The following is a 24623-nucleotide window of genomic DNA, read 5'->3' on the forward strand; positions in this document are numbered from 1 at the left end:
TAGATAGATAGATAGATAGATAGATAGATAGATAGATAGATTACATGATCTCCCTGGTCCAGGCTACTTCTAGGATAATGTACTCGTCTTTCAGAAAATACTTGAAGAACCTTGGTGTTACTTTCTTTGACCACCAGAGGGCAGGTATGGTCCATAGATGTAGCAGCAGCCCCAGCCCTGGCGTTGGAGAGAGAGTTCGTCCTTCAGCTTTCTTCTCCAGAGGATGGCAATTAGCTCTTGTGAGAATCCATTTCTTGGGGGGTGGCCAGACAGGGAGAACACTGAACTTGGAGCCAGGAGACCTGAGTTGTAATACCCTGCCTCTTGCAGCTATTAGATAATTACAGGCTATGTGGCCTTGGGCAAATTCTTTCTGATTTCTGAACCTCATTTACCCCCTCTGTAAAATGGGGGTGATAATAATACTGCCTTGCCTACCTCCCAGGAAAGCTCTTTGTAAACTTCCCTTAAAGCCCTGTATAAACTTGAACTATTATTAGGGGAGAAGAATTGGGACTCGGAGCTATGGTTATAATGATAATTATTATTATTTTTATTATTACCACTGTTGCTATTGTTAAGACCATAATTCCAATTCACACTCTCTGATCCAATGTCCTCTCCAGCCTTCTTTGAGGGTGGGTGGTCTCGTTCCTCTTCCCTGAAGGTTCTGTCCCCTATTTATATCATTTTGCTGAATTGTTAAATCATTGTGGCAGAACCATCTAGATGCCTGGTGTCCCCTGCCCAGCCCCCATCCTTGAGAGTTCATTCTCTTCCCAATACCCTAGACCCAAAAGACATTCTTTTGTCTCCCACCATCGGGACTCCTGCTGGTCTTTTCCACGTGCTGAGATCAACCCTAAAGTTGAGAGATGGGAAATAAGGAAGTTGGCATAGGCACAGGTCTGTGCCAAACCCTGTGGGTGTGTCCAGTGCCTCAGGGAAACAGGCAGGGAATTGAAAGAGAAACGAGCCAGTCCAAACTCTCCCTTTCTCTGCATTTTCTCAATTCTGTGCCCTCTAAGCCTTCCATACCAGGATGCTGAGAGCTCAGGTGTCTCTGAAGAAACTGTAGGTATGAGAGTGGAAGATGTCCCTTCTTCAGGGGGCCCCTGATCTGATGAAGCTGACTCTAAACCAGACCATTTAGAGCTTGGGGGGATCACAGAGATTTAGTGAGCTCCCTTCATTTAACAGATGAAGTCATTGAAGCCCGGAGAGGTTAGTGGGTCTATGTATGACCTTGGGTCATACAGCGTGTAACTAGCAAATTAGGACCCATCTGATTTACAAAAAGAAGAGTGTTTAGAAATCATGGAATGCAGGGGTTAGTAACTTGGGGGTCTGGGAACTTTTAAAAATCATAATATTTTGATAACTTAATTTCCATATAATCGGTTTCCCTTGTAATCAGATGGATTCTACTTTATGCGCTGGTTCTGAGAAGCATGGTTCTGAGAAACCAGACTGCCAAAGGGGTCCATGACGCATGATGTGCCTAGAACCAGGCTTTCATTGTATGGTCTTTCGGAGTGCAAAGGGACTGTCTCCTCCCCTCTGAGGGGATGCTGGAGCAGGGACATATAAGTGGCCAACCTCATCGGCCTTTCCAGAGAACAGGTTTTGACTGGGGGAAGGTTCAAAGCAGAGCTGTATAATAGACTCCTGACAAAGGTTTTAAACTTTCCCATGTTGCTCTGACCTTGGCAGCAGAATAGTAGGGGTCTCTAAGGAAGATTTTTAATGCGTATGTCTGTGGGATGAGCTGGAATGGGTGAGGCACAGTCTTAGGAAACACAGCCAAGGTCAATACAGACACCAGTTTGGAGCCTCATTACCACCCTCTTGCCCTATTTAGGAGCATAGAATTTCACAGTGGTAAGGGACCTGAGAACACAGAATGTCAAAACTGCCTTAGAACTCTGAACATAGAATTTCAGAGCTAGAAGCAAACTTAGACTTATCTAGTTCAATCCCCTTATTTTTCAGAAGAGGAAGCTGAGTCCCAGATCACATGGCCAGTCTCGAAATCCCTTCCAGGGCAATGTGGTACAGTGAGGGAAAGCACTGAGAGTCATAAAACCTGATGACCGATCCAGGCTCTGTCACTAATGCCGTGTGTTGCCTTGGGCAAGTCCTTTCCTCTTTCTGGACCTCAGTTTCCCTATTGGTAAAATGAGGAGGTTGGACTACTTGATTGCAAAGGTCACTTCCGGCTCTCTAGGGTCCTGTAACAGATGGTAGCTAGGGCACCGAGGAGCTAGCAAGCAACAGTTACCATGAGAATAAGTATTTGAAATAAGAAATTATTCTCTAGGGGAGCTCCTCTCCAGCCTCCCCCAACAGAAGGGGAACATCTACTCATGGAAACCTTGTGTCTAGAGATCCAATGTCCTGTCCCCCACATCCAGTAAAATATAACCTTCTTGGGACAGGGGTTATTTCTTCTTTTTCCTTTTATTCATGGTGCCTAGTACATAGCAAGCTAGAAGAAGTTGAATTCGATGGAATGGAATTGAAGCAAATTGAATTGAATTGAGGACTTTCTACCAGGTCTCCTCCCACACCTCCCTCAAATTGGATTTGTTATCAAAAGAACCACAGGGTGCTGCTGGCCCTGGGCTGTCAGCATTTGCCCCTGGCAACATGGGCAGTTATGGCTTTGGGATCATCTCAACGATTGCGCCCATTGGACATCGGGCAGAGAGTGGGAGGGGGGTTATGTGGGGGAAGGGAAGATGGGGAGTCTCTGGGTTCCCTCATGTCTCTGCCCAGCCTCCTCCTCTGTGTTTCTCTCAGCTCCCTCTCCCTCCTCTTGTCTCTTGCAGCCCAGCACAGCACCCCCAAAACCCAAACCTCCCCCACTCACCAAGGAGACCGTCGTCTTCTGGGACATGCGCCTGTGGCACGTGGTTGGCATATTTTCCCTCTTTGTCCTGTCTATCAGTAAGTAATGCACCCCCAGCCCTTCCTCCTGCCATGCCCCAGCTCCTTTCCTAGGACCCCATGCTCCCCCACCCTCTATTTTCTTCTTTCCTCATCTTCCCTGATTTTCCCCACCTTATGTCCCCCACCTTGCTTCCTATCTTTGCTACCTGGTCTGTTTTCCCTTTTCTTTACCATCTCCCCCCACCCCATCTTTTCTATTCACCTCATACAAGGCAGTTTGATATAGAAGATGGGTAATTGAATTTGGTCTTAGAGAATCTGGGTCCAAATACCAGCTACTTGACCAAAGGCAAGCCTCCTATCCTTTCCTGGCTTCATTTTCCTCACTTGTAAAAATGAGAGCATTGGGCTAGAAGGACTCCAAGTTTCTTTCTAACTCCAAATCTATGGTCCTGTGGTCCTCACTTAGGTACGAAGGTAATCAAGACATCACCCAACACATTGTGATGTCCACAGTCCTCTTCAGAAATGAAGGACTGATCACAGAACCAGACAATGCTCCAGGCTCGTCCACCCAGAGGCAGAGGGGCCTGCTGCCAGAGCTCAGGGATGGCATAGGGGGTATGCTGGTGGAATGGAAGGGCAGTGGGAAGCCTTTTCGGTTGTTGGGCTGCCTGCTCCAAAGGGCGCCTGGGCGGTGAATGAGAAGGTCACGTTTGTTGCAGGCAGGCAACCTGTGGAAGGCGTACAGGCTAGGGCTGAAAAGTTATGGTAAATGCTAGTCGAACACCATGCAATGGAGGAATTCTGGTAAGTGCTAGTTGACTAACCACAGGAGGCCCCTAGTTGTTTCTGGCACCTCCTGGTGCTCAAAATGTCCCTGTTTGGGGTCTGCGGGATGGAGGAAACTGGCAATGGGGGCGGTGGGAGGGATTCTGCCCAGTGACTGGAGCCCTCTTTGCCAGGGAAGGTTGCCTCAGGGTAATTACTATAATTATGGGGCCCGGTGTTGGGAAGGGATTCCTGTCATTCTGTCCCCAGAATGCCCAGTTGATGATTCTCCTCCTTCTCCTCCCCCCCCCCAGACCATTTAAAGGGCCAATACCCAGATAAGGAAAGAAGGGCAAACTGGGTGGGGCCAAGATGGAAATCTCTCTGCAGTTCCTCCAACCATAGGTTAGATGTGGCTCCCAAGTCTCACAATGACTGCATTTTATCCAATGCCATACCCCTCCCATGACTCACATTGAGTTCTGAGTAAAATTAGGCAGGTCCAAGGTACCTCCTCTCTGGCTCCAGAGCTGCTGCCTGTCATCCCCAGAGGCCCAGAAAATCCAATCACCACGGGCTCTATGGCCCCTAAACTTTGTTTCTAAAACTATGATTCTTATCTTTGTCTTTGTTGGTATCGGAGAGTTTTTGCTGCTTAATAAACGGGTCTCTCTGTGAAAATCCTGTAAAGTAACTAATTAGAACAAGTGTTATTATCCCCATTTTGCAGATGAGGAAACTGAGGTCCAGAGAGGCATGAAGTCACTAGTTTAAGTCCACACAGTGAATGCCAGGGCAGTGAATAGAATGCAGGTCTCCCAGTTCCCAGCTCTGCCTTCATTCCTTCCATGATGCCGCAGAGGCCTCTGTTCCAGTGGTTTCTCTCAGCCTTTGGAAAGCTGTCTTTGCTTGGAATTGGCATGTGATTCTCTTTTTGGTTCTGACTGGCTAGGGTTCATGGCAAAAGGAGCCTGGCTTGTCCAAGGCAGGGTGTCAGTGGTGTGGGATGGAGGGAGAAGACTGTCCATCTGCAGGTATGGTGTGGAGCAGAGGACAGGTTGAGAAAGTACCTTTTGACAATGATAAAAACTCGCTCTTAAATAAACATTCTAATAGTTTTATTTTTTAAAACAATTACGTTCACACCCTTTATCTCTAAACAGTCTTATGCTAAAGGTAGTACAAATCTTATTATTCTAATTTTGCAGCTGAGGAAACTGAGAACTGGTGAGGGGAAGTAACTTGTTCAGAGTGACAGGGTTAGTAAAAGAGCAGAGACTTGAACCCAGGACTGTCCACTTTAGTCACAACATATTCCCTACCCCTCCCAGTCTTTCCCATCTCATACTATCCTATGGACCAATAGGTATAGGGACTAGATGTGCGATATCATTAGCAACAGGAATTCCCAGATGCACAAAGTCCTGCTACTCATACAGATCAGTCCTTTCTCTGCAATTTATGACTTTAATAGACTTGCCTAGGACACTGAGAAGTTAAGTATCTTGTCCAAGGTCATGGGAGGAGGGACCTGAACCCAAGGTCTTCTTCATACCAAGGCTGGTTCTCCATCCAACTAGGTTGTGGTGTCCCTCATGCTGGAGCTGTAAGGTACTGGTAAACTCATGTGGAATGGTAGAAATCTAAAGATGCATCGAATTAAGAAATGGTGGCCTAGACAGATGAGGTGACATGCAAGGTCATACAGTGAGTCAGTGGCACACCTGGAAAGTGAACCCTAGTCTCCTCACCCTTGGCCTTTTTCTCTCTCCATCTTGAAAACCACTGTTTAGCAGCTCTCCACGGCTCAGGGAAATGGGACGCCAGGGAAATGAGAAGGAAGAGTTCAGGGATGGGAGGTACAGGGTCCATGGAGAAACAGGAGAAAAGGGAGGCAGTGGGTTTTTACACTCATAGGTTGAGGACATCAAGGCCTTTGGCCTTCAAAGTTCTCCTGCTTGCTCCTGATTTACCATAACCCAGGAGCTGGGGACGGTGGTCTACACCAGGCTGCCTGATGGAGCTCCCCTGCAGAACAGACACTCAACAGGCAGAATGCCCCACATGCCCTCACTTGCAGGTTTGATTGGGAACCCCATCCCACATTGACCTCAACTTTCTTGTCATTGGCGCTGTCTTCATTCAGGGTCAATGTTCCCTTTGTTCAGACATTTAACTCAGGTTCCATCTTCTACGTGAGATATTTTCTGAACCTACCCTGCCAACTGCTATTGCCTCTACTTCCCGTGACCTTGTATTTATTTTTTATATATCTTACATATGGAAGGCCCCATGGTGAAGTGTGTGGAAAACTGGCCTGAGAAGCAGGAAGACTTCAATCCAAACCCTGCCTCTTAAGAGGTACCTGTGACCCGGGCCACATCATTTCTTTATTCTGAGTCTTGGTTTTTGCATATATTATTTGTTATCATTATTATTTTGCAGAAGAGAAGCAACAGTGTGATATAGAGGGTAGAAGGCAGACCTTGGAGTCAGGAAGAGTCACTTGCCCCCCAGTGCCACCCTGAGAAATTGAGTCTCAGACCCACTGGGGTCCCCCTGCTGGGTACCGGTGTTCCTACCAATCCGGTAAAACTCTAGGTGGCCAGATGAGTGCCACTCTGTTTGGGTGAATAGAATCTCCTTATTAGGAGCTCCTCACACCAATGCAATCACCAATGCCATCAAGTGTCCTTCGTAGAAGTTCCTTGTACCAATGGAGTCCATATCTTATATGCTTTTGTTTGTACATGCTTCCCTGATGGAATGAGGGCAGGGACTAGTTTTATTTTTGTCTTTATATTTCCAGCTCCTACCGTAGTGCCTTAGCACAACATAGTAGCCCCTTGTTAATTTGTCCTTCGTTTTTGAACAGGACCAATGACATCACAGGGTGATGTCCTGACTAGTGTGCGAATTGGGTTTAAGTGAGGCAGAGTTGTACAAAGTCTGACTGGTTAATAGAGTTGGAGGAGATTAAGTGACACCCAGCTATTTAGTATCAGAAATAGAACAAGAAGCCCGACCTGCTGCTTCTTATTTCGGGAGTCTTTCGTTCTCCACCTCCTGTGGGCAGGAGAATGAGTCTGGGGGGAGATATATTGGGGTCTCCCCAAGACCAAAAATCAGACCTTGGAGAACCCAAAGAGTAAGGAACCCCAGGCAGGAGCAGAGAAGTTGGGGCGGGAGACAGTGAGCAACCCCTCTGCACTCTAAGCTCAAGAAATCTGGGTGGCAGAGATCATGGGGTGCTAGGAGGATGAAGTCACTGGGTGGGTCCTCTTGAGGTGGGGGATGGCCCCATCCAGATGTGCGAGGCAGGGAAGGGAGCCAGGACCACATTTCCATCTGCCCTCCATGTGTCCCCTCTTGGCACCAGCTCCTTGACTTTTCTCTCTGATGGTACCTTTGCACTAACCCTGGCTCCCTCCCTGGATGCCCTCATAGACTCCTCTCCACACCTTCCCTTCCCCTTCTCTTCCCCCCCCACCCAGGGAAGAGAGTGGAGCTGACAGGCAGGGAGGGGATCCCGGATGACTGTGTCATCCATTCCTCCCTGAGGTGATGGGCTCCATTCAAATATATTTCACAACATGGTACTATTAGAGTCTTTCTTCACCAACAAACCATTTCAGGCTCCTGTTCCGCCCTGCAGGCCATCAAGGGCCCTGAAGAAGGAGAAAGAGAGCCACATCTTTTTGCTTTCTTTACCCTCCTTTTTCCCAGAGACAGCTTGGCTTCCTAATAGCCTACTGCCTCCATGGTAATAATAATAGCTTACATTTGGACAGTACTTAAAGGCTTACACAATGCTTTCCTAAGGAGTCCCCAGAGGAGAGGAGTGAAACTATTATTATTCTCATTTTGTAAGTGAGGAAACGGAGGACCGGAGGCATAGGAAATGTCAGAGCTGGGATTCAAACCTAGGTCCTCGGGTCCAATGGTCAAAGAATCACAGAATCGGAGAATTGGAAAGGGATCTGAGCAGCTCTCTAGTTCAACCCACATGTGAAAGCAGTCCTCACTATAATACACCCAACACAGTGTTATCTAGCTGTTTCTCAAAGGCTTCCCAGGACAGGGAGCTCAGTCCCTCCTGAGGCAGCCCGTCCCATTGCACATCAGACAGTTCTCATCATTACCAAGGTTTTTTTGACACCAAACCTCAAGTTTCTTCTTTATAACTTCCACCTGTTGCTTCTGGTTCTATCCTCTGGGGCCAAATAGAACAAATCTAATCCCTCTTCCATCTTTCTTTGATACCACACTGCCTCATAAGGTAAGTGACTTTCCCAATGTCACAAAGCTGGCTCTGAAGGAACTGTTTATAGACTGAAAATTTCAGGGCTAAAGGCAACCCCTGACAGGTGACCTTATGTACCTCTAAGATACCTGGGTGGCTCAGTGAGTAGAGTACTGGACCTAGAGTTGGGAACAACTGAGTTCAAATTTGGCTCAGATACTTACTAGTTGTGTGACCCTAAGCAAATCACTAAACTTCTCTATGCCTTGGTTTCCCTAACTGTAAAATATGGATAATAATAGCTTTTATCTCTAGGGGCTATTATGAGGATCCAATGAGATTATATTTTTAAAGGGCTTAGCACAGTATCTGGCACGTTAAGGGTCTCCCTACTCCTCTCTACCCCCTGCTCTGTCCCCAGGTCTGTATCATCCTATCATCATAGTAATGTATTTCATTCTCTGCTTGCATTTCCCAGCCCTACCAAGAGTATAAACCCATGATTCCTGGGTAGAATCTCAAAATGCCAAGACTGGATTCAAACCTAAGCTTCCTGACTCCAACCAAGGACAATTCTCTTTCCACTAATGATACCTAGTTATGTATGTTTATTTGCGTGTCTTGGCATCGCCCAATGGACCTATTGTCACTATATAAATGAGTGAAAAAGAATTTATTAACTGCTTACTATATGTCAAGCCCTACTGGGGATAGAACTATAAAAGGGAAACCAGTCCCTGCCCTCAAGGAGGAAGAGACAACACGCATAGGGGAGTGATGGCCAGAGAAGGAAACTGTAAGAAATAACTCATTTGGACCCTTACTCTATTCCAATCAGTATTAATCAATTTTATATTTCACATAAATTATATAGGGATAGACATGTTCTTATAGTGGGCTCCAAACTTTGATGTAACGTTCACTACCTGTTTACTGAGTTATGAGGCTCACTTGTGCAACCACAAGAATGCTGACAAAGATATCTCCATCCTGGTTTGCTCAAATTCCATGTCCAAACCCAGCTTGGGGGGGGGTGCCTTGATGCTTTGGAACTCCCCCCAACTTACTTTTATACCTCTGGACCATTCTCTCTTGTCCTATATGAGCAGGTGACCGTCTTAGGACCCTTAGTCAGTGGAAATGCCTCATTCTTCACCCCACCTGTGACCCTTCTGCTGACATGTCATTTTTGACCCTTAAGAGCAAGGTCTACCCACCAATGAGATTCTCTATTTTACCATGCCTCTTTTACATGTTTGGGTATCAAACCTTATGAAAATAAGGTCCTGGATGAAGGGAGCATCTCAGGTTTTGAGGAAGATCTGAGGTCTACTTCATTAGAGGGGACCACGGACCCTTTAATAAAGTGCCATCAGCTCAGAGCTCTGCCTCAGTCTCTCTTGTTGTAGGCTGGACAATTTTCATCTCCGCAATATCTTGGTTGAGAAAGTTACAGGGTTAGGGAGTGGGGCCATAGGAGAGCAGACTGACACAACCTTTGGGGGGAGAAATGGCAGAGTTGCCTTAATTATGGTTCTAGGACTAGAAATGGGGAGTGAGGGCATTTGGACAGTAACATGGTGACTGATTAGGAGAACACAAAGAGGGGAACTGAACCCGAGTTGAAGTTTGACTATCACTTACTAGCTGTGTGACTTTAGGCAAGTCATTTCCTCCCTCTCTCTGTAAAATGGAATAGATGATCTCTAAGATACCTTCTGGCTGGGAATTCTATGTTCTAAGCTTCTTTCTAGCTCTGACCTTCTGTTTGTTGTAAGGTCCCTCCTAGTCCTGCCATTCTGGGATTTTCAGTTTGCTTAGATATCACAGAATTGGGGAAGGCAATAGAGAATCAAATACTTTGCTTTCATTCTCAGTCCCGCCTAAGCACTGTACCACTGGCTTACTGTGATGAGCCTTATGCAGTCCTGGGGTGGAGGAGAGGGACTTGTGAGGTCACCCGTCAAAGGCTGCTGCTAGCTTTGATATCATTAGTCTATAACCAGCTTCCCCAGGAAAAAAAATCCTACCTTTTATTCTTCTAGAAACTAATTCAGACACGTCCCAAACAAATGTTTATGAGGGAAGAAGCAGAGGAGGTTTGCACATCCCTCCCCAGCCTGGCAACATCTGTACAAGACAGAGGCCAACATCTGCACAGACTCCTTTGAAGGTTGCTAGCTCCCCAGGCTCAATGTGCAGTGGTTGTTAACTCCTGCCTTCCCCTCTAGCACTGGAGTAATGGGGGTGGTCCTGAGACAGAGAAGCTGGGTGATGTTTTAGCTCAAAAACAATAATAATGATGGTCAGTGTTGGGTAATAATAACTCATATTTCTACTTCATTAAATGCTTATTAAATGAGTAACAGCAATGGCCATTTCTATAGAGTTTAAGGTTTGTAGAATATTTTACCTTTAATATACCTGTGATTATTATTATCATCTGTTTTATAGGTAAGGAAACTGAGACTCAGAAAGGAGAAGTGACTTGCCCAGGGTCACCCAGCTAATAAGTGGTTAGGGCTCAGGTTTTCCCATCTGTCTTTTACACAGCACCACTCTGATTCTTCTAAGGACTGGAAGCTCCTTTCCTCTGTAGCTGCCATAAAAATGGGAAACAGTCTAGGCAACCAGCCCTGTGCTGTTGGCCAAGGCAAACCCTCCAGTACTTGGGGAAGCTTGGTATCAGAGGAGGTTGGGAGCCTCCAGGTAAAAGAGAATGTATATGGGAAGAAGATGGGAATGGGAGAAATCGGGACCTTTCTCTGCTATAGTGAGATGTGTGTATGTAGAGAGAAGCCCAAATTTTGGAGCATGTAGCCCTGTGGCAGGGCTGTTAGGAGATGTGTCTCCAGATTTAGAAGTCATAATCTCCCCATCTCAGAGGTGACAACAACCAAGTCCCAAAGAAACAGAGAACTCCAGGTCATACTGTAAACCAATCTGGGGGCTGGGATGTGGCTTCTAGCTTCCTGTACACCTTCCTCCCCTCCCCCTTCCCCAGGGACTCTAGGGTTCTACTAGTTTTTTATTCATTCTGTCACTTGGGTCATGAATTCATGATGCTAATAATTGCCGCTTATACATTTGTACCTACCCCTATATACACACCCTACCTGTGCCCACTTTGACCAAAGCTACAAATTGTTTCAAATGATTTCCCCCCCAAACAGTCACTGTCCCAATGACCATGCCAATGAGAATTCCGGAGCTGGAAGAACATAGAGCTTTAGAATGCAGAATGTTTGGAGCTGGGGGCAGAACACTAGGCCATGGTATATGTTAATCCCACACTTGTGGGAATGCAAACACACTTTCATTTACTTTCACAGCAAGGATAAGGGTGCCTAATGGTCCTTATAATCCAAACCCAAGCGTCCCTTTGGAAGGGACGGACCACCTTTCATTCCTGTGTAATTGTTTTTCCTCCTCTGAGTGATGGGGCCCAAGTTGGGACAATACTATTAAACGTAGTTGAGTCTCTGTTGTCTGCACGTTGATGATACATCAGTAATACAGAGGTTTGGAGCCTATGTAGGCAGGAGAAGGCAGGGGGCCCCGTGCATAGGAAGGGCCTGGTCCACCTAATTAAGCACTGGTTCAGTCTGCCTCCTTAGACTGCTACCAGCCTCTGTGTGGTATAGCGAAATGTAGCCTGGCCCATGAGACAAAAGGCCTGGGTTTGCATGAGTCTCAGCTCTCCTAATTACTAGCTTGGCCACCCTTGGAAAGTTATTTCATCCTGAATTCCCTCTTCTTTAAAATCGCGGGGCTTGGATAAGATTAGTATTTCTCAAAGCGTTCTCTGGGGATCCCTTTCAGAGAGTCCGCGAGGTCAAAGCTATTTTCACAATAAAACTAAGACATTATTTGTCTACTAAAATACCCCTCCAACTATATGTCTGTATGAGGCCACATTTTCTTTATATAATTCAACCAAAACAACATTGCAACAGATTGAATGCAGAAGTAGATATGAGAATCCATCTGTCTTCTATTAAGACAGATATTAAAGAGATTTGCAAAAATATGTAAACAATGCCCAGTCTTCTCACTATTTTTTTGTTTTGGAAAATATGGTTAGTTTTCATAAACTATTTTATTTATATTAATATGCTTATTAAAAATATATATTTCTAATATGGTAAATATTAATAGATAGAATCCAAACAAAACTTCTTTGGAGTCTTCACTAATTTTAAAGAATATCCAAGGGTCTTCAATAATTTTGCAGAATGTCGAGGGATCATGAAACCAAAAAGTCTGAGAACTACCAGACTAGATAATCTTCAAGCCCTTCTAGTTCTAAATCTTATAATCTTTTGAGGAGTGGCAGGATTCTTAATAATCAATTCTGTTGCTGATTCCCCAAAATGTCCCTGCCATACTACCCTAACACCCACACCCTGGACCCACACAGCCAGTGCTTTTGCCTTGAAAGTTGAAGTTACAATATCTGGCTTTTAATAAAATCTGACTCTCCCATCCCCCTCTGCTGCCCACGGCTGGTTCTGTGGTCTGGGCCTGGGCCTGGACAGGCTGTACTGGATCCAGGACAACAAATTCAGCCCTATTTGAGCCTGTGGGTTTTGGGGGCAGACAGTCACAGCCGGGAAAGCAGGTGAGGGAGAGAGAATGCTCACCCTCACCCCCCCAAAAAAAATCACAAATGTCCAGCAGCTGTACCAAGAGGGCACAGTGCTCCAGACGTGGCCTTCAGTAGGATGCCTGGGCTGAATTGCCTTCAAGGGCAAAGCCTGGACCAGAAGCCAGTGGGAGAGAGAAGTAATAAAGGAGGTATAACTCCAATTTTAGGAAGCCCCTAGTCTGAGGGGGCTGCCTTCAGAAAGCCTCTAGCCTGAGAGATAGTCAGCCTCTCCTCTCAGTGACCTCTTGGACTGAAGGGGAAACTAGACACTGAGAAAAACAATGTAACAAGACACAACAAGTTAAAACCTAACTTGTCTCTTGGAATAACAGGACTTGGGAACAGAAGCTCTGAATTGTACTAACCAGAGCCCCAAGTCCTTCTATTCCTGGCTTGGGTTCTAGTCTCATAGTGGTTCAACCCATTTCCTTTACCTGGGCCTGGGCCAAGCCTGCCAAGTACACAGGGAAAAAAAACCTGGTTCTTTCTCTATCTCTGGACTCCATGCCTCTGGCCCAACTCTAGACCAGCTCCCATCTCTGCCTCTGTTTGCCTCCTTATAGTCATTACTCTATGCTGTGTCTTCAACTGCCGAGTGCCCCGGACCCGAAAGGAGATTGAAGCCCGCTACCTGCAGAGGAGGGCAGCTAAAATGTATACAGACAAGCTGGAGACAGTGCCCCCACTGACTGAGCTAACCGAAGTTCCTGGAGGTGAGTGAGGCTTTCCTTCTGACCCAGACTCCCCCAGCCCACATTCCTGTCACGTATCCCTTCCTCCTGAAGTCCCTGCACATCCCAAACTCCTCTGTCCAAGACTCCTCCACTCCCAAGTCCCACATCCCTACAGTCTACATTCCAAGTGCACCATTCCCACTAAATTCTTCCATAGCAAACCCCTTCATCACACCCCCCATCAGGGTTGAGAACCCTGGGGAAAGATAGATAACTGTGAAGGGGAGATCTAGTGTTTGCACAGCTGTCCACAATCATCCTCTTGATGCTGGTGATTGTGGATTGGCATGGCAGAACATTCCCCCCCCCCCCCATGTCACATGTCACATGTAGAGTGGTTACGGAGTGAGTGAAGTTGGGGGTAGAGGGAGGGCCTGGGTGGTTTAGAAGGGGAGGAAAGAGACCTGAGGAACTCAGAGCAGTCATTGCAAAGAACAGGACCGAAATTCTCGGATGTGACTGGGAAACTAGAAACATACCCGAGAGTGACTGCTCAGGGCTGATCCTATGTGCAAAGCAAGGGGTACATCTTGAATCTATAGACCCATAGGAATGTAGATTTAGAGATGGAAGGGGCCTCAGAGAGTGTCTTCTCTATCCCCCGCATTTTACAGTTGAAGAAATTGAGTCTCAGAGAGTTGAAGTGATTTGTCTGTGTTCAAGCTGCTAGAATGAACCAGTCAGGTCTCCTTACCTCCAAGCTATGATGGGTTTGTGGAGTGAGGGAGAATGGGTCATAGGACTCTGAATCCTAGGACTAAACTGCACATCAGTATTTGGGGAACTGTAGTGACAAAACCCCAGAAAATGCCAGAAAGATGACTGACTCCAAGACCTCTGTGGTGTCTGCAGAGGAAATGAGAATAAAAACCAATGGGACAAGAGCTTGGGTATGACTACAAATGACAACAAATGGTGCCATGTTTGTGAGCTAAGTGGGCGACTTCGTGTCGACTCTTTCAACTTTTCCATGCCAAAGTCCTACTTCCTAAACCCTTCATACCAGGCTCTCCTGGGTCTCCATGACCTTGGTGCTCAGGGGCAGAACTGACCTCCCTTACCACTAAGTCTTTCTGTTTCCTGGGGATCCCCCCAAACCTCCACAGTGGTTTCTTCTCCCTTTGCTGACCTCTCTTCATTTTGTACTCTAGGCTCCTCTGACAGGCTGCCCCCTCTCTCGGGCCACACCCAGGCCCAGTCTCTTGGATCTCTGCCTGTGGTGAAGGAAGAGGATGAGATGACCCTGGGCAGCTAACAGCCTGTCTCCCCCATCTCTCCTCTCCTCTCTGCTCCTTTCTCCCCACCCTCTTCTTCTCTCTTCTCCTCTCTCTCCTCTCCTCTCTTTCCTTCTTTCCCTCCTCCTCCTCCTCCTTCTTCTCCTTCTCCTTATTCTTCTTCTCCTCCTCCTCCTTCTTCTCTTTCTCTTTCTTCTTCTTCTTCCTCTTCCTCCTCCCCTTCTTTTTCTTCTTCTTCTTCTCCTCCTCCTCTCTCCCCCTCCCCTCTAACCTCTTGCTCCTCCCTTCTTCTCTTGCCTCTTCTCTCCCTGACCTCCAAGAAGACAAGACTGCTTCCCTTGTGATTGAGTGGCCAGCTGCTTCCACACCTTCCTTCTGGCTTTTCACTGTCCAGCTTGTTCATCTCTCCCAAGGCACATCTTGGTTGGGGGGAGGAAGAGAGTAGGAGGGAGACTGGAGTTACAAATTAAAAGAACTCATACTAGAATCCCAAACTTGGGGGGAAGGGTCTGTTGTCCAGGAAAAAAAACTGGCTAGTTGGGACCCATAGTAAGAATTGGAGTGAGCAACATTGAAGGTGACCAAATTTCTCTCCCACTTTGAGTACAGAGAGTCCTACTTCAAATTCTGAATTTGGACTGGAGAATGGAACCCCAAAGAAGCCACATCATTCTATTTTGGAATTGGAAGGAAACTTGAGAGGTCATTGGATCACAAGGTCATAGATTTTATAGCTGGAAGGAACCTCAGAGGTCATCTAGTCCAGCTCCTTCATTTTACAGATGGGAAATTGAGGCCTAAAGAGGTTAAGTGTCTTACCCAAGTTCAAGTCATAAACCAGAATTCAAGCCTGAGTTCTCTGACTTAAAACCCACATTTTCAGTTCATCTATTCCAGCCTCCTCATTTGTAGCATAAGGGTACTGAGATCCAGATTTGTAATCTTGCCCAAGACTAGCAAATGACTGAGCCCAGATTTAAATGAAAGTTCTCTAACCTCTGTCCAGTGCTCTTTTTGCATCTGATTTGACTTTGAGAAAATAGAATTTTTCAGACAGTTCAAAAGACCTGAAATCAGCAAACCAATCCTATATAGAGCTGCCAAGATTAAAGAATCCTGATATTTACCAAGTCAATGCAGGACATTGGGGAGAGAAGAGCAGGAGAAATTGATGAGTGGAGGTTAGGGGAAAAGGTGGAAAATGAGGCCACTCTGGAGTGATAGAATATGAACAATGGATTTGAATTGAATCGGAGACTCCCAGAAGTGAAATGAATTGTCCCATTGCTAGGGGGCTTCAAGAGGAGAATAAAGAATCACATTGGTGGGAATGTACCTGTTCAGGTACAGATGAACTTAGATCAGATTGTCTCTGAGGTCTAGGGTTCTACGAGCCATGGAGTAAGATCTTTAGAGTTAGAAGGAGCTTTAGAATAGAGAACTTGAAATGTCAGAGCTGGAAGGGAGATGTTGTATATTCCTTATGCATATAATTATAGTCTACATATATTAGTTATGTGTTATATTATTTAACCTTTTATTGTACAGATTAAGAAACTGAGGCCCAGGGAAAACTTCCTAAATTCTAGGGAGTTGAAATGGTTGAGAGACAGAGGCCTAGGAAGACCCAGGACGCTGTGGTTTTAGAATTGCATTATTGATTTAGCCAGAGGCAGGAGACTGGATCAGATGACCTCCAATAATGATAGTGGTTTTGTGTCTTTGTATCTTGTAGGAGAAAGCCTAGAGAAGAACAGCAGATATGAATGAAGGGATGGAAAGTAGATCTTACGATGAAGGGGTAGAGGAATTAGGGAGGAGACAAGAAGGCTAAGAGATGATGGGATCATTGTCAGATTCTGTGAAAAGTTTGTATAAGCCGGACATCTAGCCCGGGTTTCCCTGCATCCACAGAAGGTAGAATAAGGGGTAGTGAGAAGGCATTGAAATGAAGAAGAACACATTGTAGTCAGACCCAAAGAAGGGCTCACTCCATGTGAGACTTCATAAGAAGGAGGTGACCAGTTCTTAGAGACATTCAGGAAGAGGCCATCTGTCCTGGGTAGCTCAGACATCCTCCTATCCATCTCAAGAAACCTTTCCAGATGGCAGGCAGGTAAGAGAAGGGGATAAGGGTTGGGGAAAGGTGGAGACAGTTGTAGTGAATAGGAAAGACCACTGTACTAGGAGTCAGAAGACCTGGGCCCTAGGCCATAACCCCTTTTGTGCTGTATGATTGGAATTGGAGTACTCACCTGGATGACTTCATCTCCCTGGGCCTCAGTTTACTCAAGGGACAGCAAAATTCTGTGGCAAATAGAGTGTCAGGCCTGGAGTCAGAAGACCTAAGTTCAAATCTGACCGCAGACACTTATTGCCTGTGTGACCCTGAGCAAGTGGCTTAAACCACTGTTTGCCTCAGTTTCTTCATCTGTAAAATGGGGGTAATAACGGCATCTACCTCCCAAGTTTGTTGTGAGGATGAAATGAGGTAATAAATGTAGGGCATTTAACATGGTGCCTGGCACATAGTAAATACTATATAAATGTTAGTCATTATTGTCTTTAAGGTAAAAGAATTGAACCCTGTGGTCCCCAAGGCACCTCCCACTTATGATCCTATGTTCCTATAACTCTCTTTCTCTGAGCCTCAGTTTATCCCTCTTCAAAATATGGACAATGACAGCTGCCCTATATCTCCTGGGGTGGGGGGTTATGAAGTTCAAACGAGAATATGTGGGGGACAGTGCTTCAGAAAACATAAAAGCATGGGAGAGAGACAGAGAAAGACAGAAAGGGAAAGAGAGAGAGTGTGTTAACAAGGGAGGTCATGGAGGTGGGGATATCATGTGGGACTGCTGTTTTGGGGGGATAGGTGGGGGAAAATGGGGAGAAAATTTGTAACTCAAAATCTGGTGGAAATGAATGATGTAAATCAGAAGTTAATAAAGCATTAAAAAAAAAAAAAAGAAAACACAGAAAAAAAAAACAAGGGAGGTCATAAGACTTTATGCCTTCAGTGGGCTCTGAGGGTGACCTGCCCAGTCCTTCATTCACCTCCTCTTCCCCATGTCCTCTTCTCCCCCTTCCATTGCCTTTCTCTCCCCAGCAGGTGACAAAAAGAAGAAGAAGAAAGATACTGTGGACACAGTGGCCATCAAAGTAGAGGAGGATGAGAAGAAAGAGGGCAAGAAGTGAAAAGCCTCCCTGACCCCCCATGTACCTCAGAGACTCAGAGATTGTCCAGAGGGGCTTTAGAAATTACAGGCCCAAACCCCTCATTTGACAGAGAGAGGAGGGGAAAGGACTTGCCCAAGGTCACACCGCAAGTCAGCAGCAGAGACAAGCCCAGAACCCAGGCCTCCCAGTGTCTGCTCTGGGGGTCACTTCTAGGGCTCTCTCTCCCTTCCAAGAATCCTGCCTCTTTCACAGTCCAATGGCCTAAGAAAAGTCGTCATGTGGGTCTGATTTACTCCACGTCCTTCCTTGTTTTATCTCCCCGCCCTCAGACCTCACCTATTCCAAGACCTGCTCTGTCCTCCATGAGGGTGAGGGGCTTCCTAACAAAGCTGGTTGTAATAACTCCCATTTCCAGAACTCTTTAGGAATAACAAAGCACTTTTTGTTACAACCCAGTGAAGGAGATCTCCAGTCTTCTCATCTGAGGGTGTACCAGTGTACCATAATGGGTGACATGTTGGGAATCAAGATTAGTTCAAAGTCCTCCTTCTAAAATGTACCTTGTGACCAAGGGCAAGTCTGTCAGAGAGAGATGAAGGGATGGAGAGTAGGCCTGATGATGAAAAAGTTATAGGAATTAGGCTGGAGACAAGAAGGCCAAGAGATGAGGGCATCATCGTCAGACTCCATGGAATTTTAAAGCCTCACTCTCGTGGCGCTTCCCCCTAGAAGCCCTTCCTGATGCCCTCAGTCCTGCCTTAGTGGTAAGGACCTTTCCCCTTGGACATCCCATCACACCTTGCTTTGTACCTCTCTTGTGTACTTACTACATAATACTGTGTATTGTGGTTACTTGTATTGGTGTCTTGTTGCCTGACTAAGTGCCAGCTCTGCGAGGTCAGGGCACAGGGTTTTTTAAACTTTGCATTTCACCCAACACCAAATGCAGAGATTTCAGCATAGTAGGTGCTTAGTAAATGTTTATTGAAGTAAATGTCTTTTCTCTTCTACTAGACTGTAGAAGTCATGAGGGTGGTATATTCATCTTATCTCCCTCAGTACATCGAGCACACAGTATGCATTTAATAAAAATTTGTTGAATGAATGAATGATGAATGGGATTTTTATAGAAGTAGGGTGGTGGGGGGGGTGCATATTCCAAGTGGAAGCAGTGTGTCACCAACAAAGCTGTGGAAACAGAAATGATCCTGGCCTGGGAAGCAGGAGAATGGTCTCCGTGGAGAAGAGGGTTTGTGAGGAGCAGAAGTGGGAAATCAGGCTAGAAATTTAGATTGGGGACAGAGTGCAGAGGGTAGGCTGAGAAGTTTGAACCTTACCCAGTGTGGTATGGTCAGTCACCAGAAGTTCTAGTGATGTAGAAGCAGATGAAAGCAACAGCTTACCAATGGGCGTGGCTAACATAGAGATGAGCTGGCCAACATGGGCCTTATCCACCCAAGATTTGGACATGGGGCCTTATCCACTTGAAGGCTTGAACTTTAACCAGGACATTTATATGGGTGGATCTTTTAAAAACCCACACATTTAAAAGCAAATCCTACGAGGACATCAGTCAATACTTTGCTCCATGCAACGTCTCCTGGTGCTGTTGGTATGTGATAGACAGTCCACCTCCAAATGCCTGTTGTTTCCCCAAAGACAGTGGCTGTGTTTCATATCTGATCTATCCTGCATCCAATGAAAATTCAACTGTCTTTCCCTTCACCACTGGCTTGGGCTCTTGGGGATTCTTGCAAGAATTGTATATTAACAGGGAGCCGATAACTACCGCATTATTGACTATAGGTTTCACTCCTTTCCTCCCCCAACCTGAAAAAAAAATTGGCTTGTATGAAACCTGGATGCAGTTTATATTTGTCCTCATCTTAGACTTCAGACCAACTGTTTGGGAATGAGCACATTCAGAGGGTCTCTAGATGGAAGGTACAATGAGTAGTAGACTAGTTTTATTTTATAATTCAAGCATTTAACATCTCCCTCCAAGACGTCCCTCCATTGGAGGTGGGGCAGTGTATGTTGGCTCCGGGAACCCTCTGGATAAAGTGCAGACTTCTAGCATCTCTTGCCACCAGCCTTTTCTGGTGCCGAGATGTTTTCTACCCCTGAGGAGTCTGGGAAGGAAAAGTACCAGGAGTGTTCTCTTAACCTGTTTAAGGGTCACATTACTATCTTATCTTCTAGGACAGCCCTGTACAAGGCACCTCTGGGGGAACTGGGGGAAACTGGATACCCATGATCTTATCTCTGGGAGCTGCAGGAGCCCTGGATGAATACTGCAAGCCTGACACCATTGTGTTTGTAGAGTTAGGACTAATGGTTATCTTCCCCAGCAGATACCTGGATAGAATCATGTAATGTCAGAGTCTATTAGAATTGTGAGGGACCTTAGAATACAGATCACAGGAGGTCAGAATGTCACAACTGTATTGGACCTTAAAATAGAAAACAGAAAATGGTAAAGATGAGAGAGAACATGAAGCAAAATATATAAACTGTTGGAGCTAAAAATAGCTTTAGGCCAACCACAAAGCACTCTGAAGTGCTTTACTTACCAGGCAAATCCATTGTCACCACCTTAACCACCACGTCCCCTCAAATTCTGATGGAGATAGACCAAGAACCCTGAGAATAGCATGGCTCTTCTCTCCATCATTCTTCCCCTCCCCTCCTGCTGCCTCCACCCCAGACAACACCAGCCCTACCTCTAGTCATCATCACTGAGGAGGGCAACCCTTACGCAGAATGGACCCACCATCTTTTATACGGCCGCCACCGCCCACTGCACAATTGTCATCGATGAGCAGGTAATCCAGGAACTGTAGCACTGCCCCCCTCCCCGCCCCCATCATGAGCCTGCTTCTAGCCCAGCTCTCAGAGTCTAAGAAATCAGCCATCCCCACCAACTGCCACCCACAATTCAGGCAAGCTGCTGGTAATCAAAGCATCAAGCTGGGGTGGGGAGACGGAGGGGGGAGGGAGGGAGAAGGGGGAATAGAGAGACAGAGACAGAGAGAGAGGGGGCAGCATATTGCCAGGACAATCAAACCACCATCACAACTTCCCCTCCAATCTGCATGGAGATACCCCAGGGCTCTGACCCCTAGGAGCCCTGGGAATAGCAGTACCTTCCTGCTCCCACCACCACCATCCTTTCTTCCAGTCCAGCCTCCAGAGCTGGCATGGAGAGAATCAACTCCAGCGAAATTGCAGCCTGGCAAATGGGTCCTCCTCAGCTGCAGCCCCTGCCTCCTCAACAGTCATGGCTGCTGAAGACCCTTAAATGGAAGTTCTCGCTATGAAAGCCTTTGGTACTTTAACATCAGAAGTGGACGTGATGTTACAGATCTGCTTTGTCTCTCCCCCCCTCCCCCCCCCCAAGACCTTTCCCATCTGTTTTTCAGAGAAAACCTCCTATGTGTGTTTCCCCCCACATCCCCTGCCCCACCCTCTTTGTCCCCATAAGAATTCGAGTTCCTGAGGGCAGGGACCATCTTGCATTTTCCATCTCTATTCCCAGCACCTCATACAGGCTTTGCATATGGTTAAGTGCTTTTTAAAAAAATACTTTTTCATTCATTCATGGAATTGGGAAAGATCTTAGAATATGGGATTTACAATGTCAAACTAAAATTACGGATAATAGAGGAGGATGTCCAGCCTCAGAGAAGGGGTGAAATTCACCTAAGATGACAATCTAGAAAGGAGTAGATTTGGGAACAGAAGCCCTGTAAGCAACAAATCAGTAGTTCAGCCAGGAGAGAATTGTCAGTCTGTTTGGGGGTATCCATGGACACTTGGCTGGTGTCCTTGGGACCCTATTTGAAGAAATAGAAGTTCTTAGACTCCCCCCTTAAACAGACCTTTCCTTGGTTTCTTCTATTGCAGGGACGGCTTTCTGTGGCTATACTCCCACCCCATCCCTGCTGGGGGCTTAGGGTTTCTTCTCTCTCTCTAAGACCACAGCCCTTTGCTGAATAAACATTTCCTGGGGTGTCCTCCCTCCCCCTCTTCCATCCTTGGTGGTGTAACATGTGCATAGTCGGCTTTTTAGAAGCCCAGAGCACAAACACGTAGAGCTTGCTGGGTACAAACCCTCAGTTGGAAGAGGGGGCCAGAAGCTGCCCCTTGGGGGGAGACAAAGGCTGCTACTGAGGAAGCTGCCCACTATGCTAACCCCTCTCCTCACCCCGCTCCACCTCCCAAGAGGAAGCAAGCCTGTGATAATTTTCTAGTTTACTTTTGGTTTCTTCACTCAAGTTCCAAGTCCAGAAGCCTGATTACAGGTTGGGACAAGTAGATACTTTGGGGGAAGTAACTGTAAGAAGGCTAGATGCCAAAGCTTAAAGCATCATATTAGAGCTGGGAGGACCCTTGGGGATCGTCTCTTTTCCTTTACAGAGGAAGAGATTGAGGCCCTGAGAGGGGCAGCTGAGTTGACCAATGCCACTCTTGTTGAAACTGAGGCTAAATGGAGCTGTCAAATAGAGCCCAAATCTTATAGTCAGATACTGGGAAAGCTAACAGGACCTTGGGGCCCACCTTGGCCTACCCCCACATTTTATACTTGGTGTCAGAGCAGGGACTCTTCCTGCAGCCCTCCTTCAGGCAGTTTGTATAAAGACAGCCTTCCCCAGGGCAGTGAAGATTCAGCTCTTTCTAGAACCCTAGGGGCTCTCCATCCCCATTAAGTAACTGATTAAGAAGGGGGTACACCCTAGGCTTAAGTTCGACATGCCTAGTCTCCAATCAGAAAAGTTTGAGCAGTTTGAAAGGATCTTGGAATTAGGCTCGTGGGCAAGAAGGTGGGACCCTTTGGTGATGAATGAGGTGCTAGCTTCTTCTCCTGCTTTGCCCCTCCTGAAGTGCTCCCTCTCCCCATCCCTCTCTGGGAGTGAATTATGCTGAAAGTCAGCTGTGATAGAGAATTCCTAGACCTGGAGAAGCATGGGCCCTTCCAGGCAACAGACTAGCCCCTGCCCCCTTCATAACCTTTTTAAAACCACTGTCATCCCCATGTGGAGATGCTGGAACCCAGAGAGCAATGGAAGGATTCCAGTATAAGTATAAGTTGTAGTAGGTAAACAATTAAGATTTCTATGTAGGTAAGCAGATGGTACAGCCATAGAACACAAAGCCTGCATTCAGGATGATCTGAGTTCAAATCTGACTTCAGACACTTATTAACTGTGTGACCCTGGGCAAGTCACTTAGCCCCTATTTACCTCAGTTCCTCATCTGTAAAATGGGGACACATTGGAGAAAGAAATGGCAAACATCTCCAGTATGTGGTCATGTAGAATTAAGCATGACCAAATGACTGAAACAACAAGAAGTCTCAGAGCACTGAGGAAATGAAGTGGACTGGTCATGTTGTAAAAATGAAGGATGAGAGATGGGTATTCTGATGACAACACTGGTCCCCCCAAGGCATTAACATATTCATGAGAAGCCCACCAGCCTACTGGGTGTATGCTCTTTAGATGGAATCTAGGAATATTTCTGAGAAGAAAGTACCTGGTGGTGCCAATCCCAAATTGGTAGCAAGGTGGGAAGATGGAGTTCTCGGGGGAAAGCTGTCATCTTCTTTTTGAGCTAGAGCAGGATCCCAAGAGAGGAATCATCAAAATCCAATCTGGAAGAGAATCCTGAGGGCATTTAACCCAGCCCCCTACGTGGGCAAAACAGAATCCCCAATACATCTTCATCCAGCTTTGGCTTTAAGGCCTTCAGTGATGGGGGGAGCTCACTACATCACAAGGTAATTCATTCCATTTGGGCATTTTGCAGAGTTCACCTTGTGTCCTTTAATTAAGAAAAAAGTGGAGACAACATTTATGTGCCTCTGCCAGCAGTAGGATAACTAAGGAATTGTGATGTAGTAGAAAATGCCTCTGGGATCAGAGGACCTGTGTTCAAATCTCACTTCTGATGCTGACTACTTGTGCAACCTAGGGAAAGTCACTTACCTTCCCTGGGGCTCAGTGTCCTTGTCTCTAAAGTGAAGGTCTTACCTTCTTGGATTACCTTGTGTCAGCTCTGCATAGACACAGGGTGTCCCAAAAGTATCAGTATCATTCTAAGCATTATTGATTAGCCTAAAGCGACACCAAGGCCTTTGTGACACCTATATCTTCTCCATACTTAGTTATTACATGCTGTCTTCCCCATTAGACTGTGTGCTTCCCAAGGCCAGGAGAATTTTTGCTTTTCTTTGTACCCCCAGAGCTTAGCACAGTCCTAGACCATAGGAGGCTCTAAATAAATGCTTGTTGACTGACTGCCCAACCTACTAGACAGAGGGAGTTGGTCTAGATGGCTTCTGGGGCCCCTTCCAACTCTAAATATTTGATTCTCCTCAAATTATCATATAATAACAATGTAGGAGGGGAAATAATATGTGGATACACAAACTTCAAAATAACTCATTCTATGCTGACAATTCCTTTCAATGCCCTTTGAAGTCCCTAAGCTTATTATTGTTATTTTCATAAATTCTCTTTCCCTTGTGAGCAAAAAGCCCACTTTGTGGCCTAGAATGTGCACTGAGCAGGATGGGGTAGGGGGAGAAACAGGAGGAATTCTGATACCTGGGGCAAATTCACTGGAGGGGTAGGGCAGCCCTAGAGAGATACCTCAGACCTGGTGAGAGGTGGGATTGGAGAAAAGCTACAGGGAGATTGCCGCCCAGGGCCAGCTAACTCAAGGCTGAGCAGTCCCACCCAGCATAGCGCAGGCAGAAGACCCATACTAGTGAAAGGCATGGTAAGGAGGAAGGGAGAGCTTAGAGTTAGGGCCAAGGCCACAAGACATTGTGCCAACAGCTACTTCTAGGGTTATCGGGGTCATTCTAATGGATCTGTGCTGAAATCCATGGAGGTATTCTTTCCACAGGAAGACCT

At 46.3% G+C, this 24623-nt stretch overlaps 1 protein-coding gene across 1 annotated transcript in view; it reads left to right on the plus strand.

The window, feature by feature from the left end:
* TMIE (transmembrane inner ear) overlaps positions 1-14543 on the plus strand; it is a 27885-nt gene extending 13342 nt beyond the window's left edge. Inside the window, exons 2-4 of the mRNA XM_069095426.1 lie at positions 2832-2949; positions 13118-13267; positions 14440-14543. Coding sequence (XP_068951527.1) covers positions 2832-2949; positions 13118-13267; positions 14440-14543 — 372 coding nt within the window. The remainder of the gene's footprint in view (positions 1-2831; positions 2950-13117; positions 13268-14439) is intronic.
* Positions 14544-24623: the final 10080 nt, after the last annotated feature.

The sequence above is a fragment of the Petaurus breviceps genome, unplaced genomic scaffold (genome assembly GCF_028583685.1).
Source record: "Petaurus breviceps papuanus isolate PSGF00001 unplaced genomic scaffold, PetGlider_PUasm1.0 227, whole genome shotgun sequence".
NCBI classification, from domain to species: domain Eukaryota; kingdom Metazoa; phylum Chordata; class Mammalia; order Diprotodontia; family Petauridae; genus Petaurus; species Petaurus breviceps.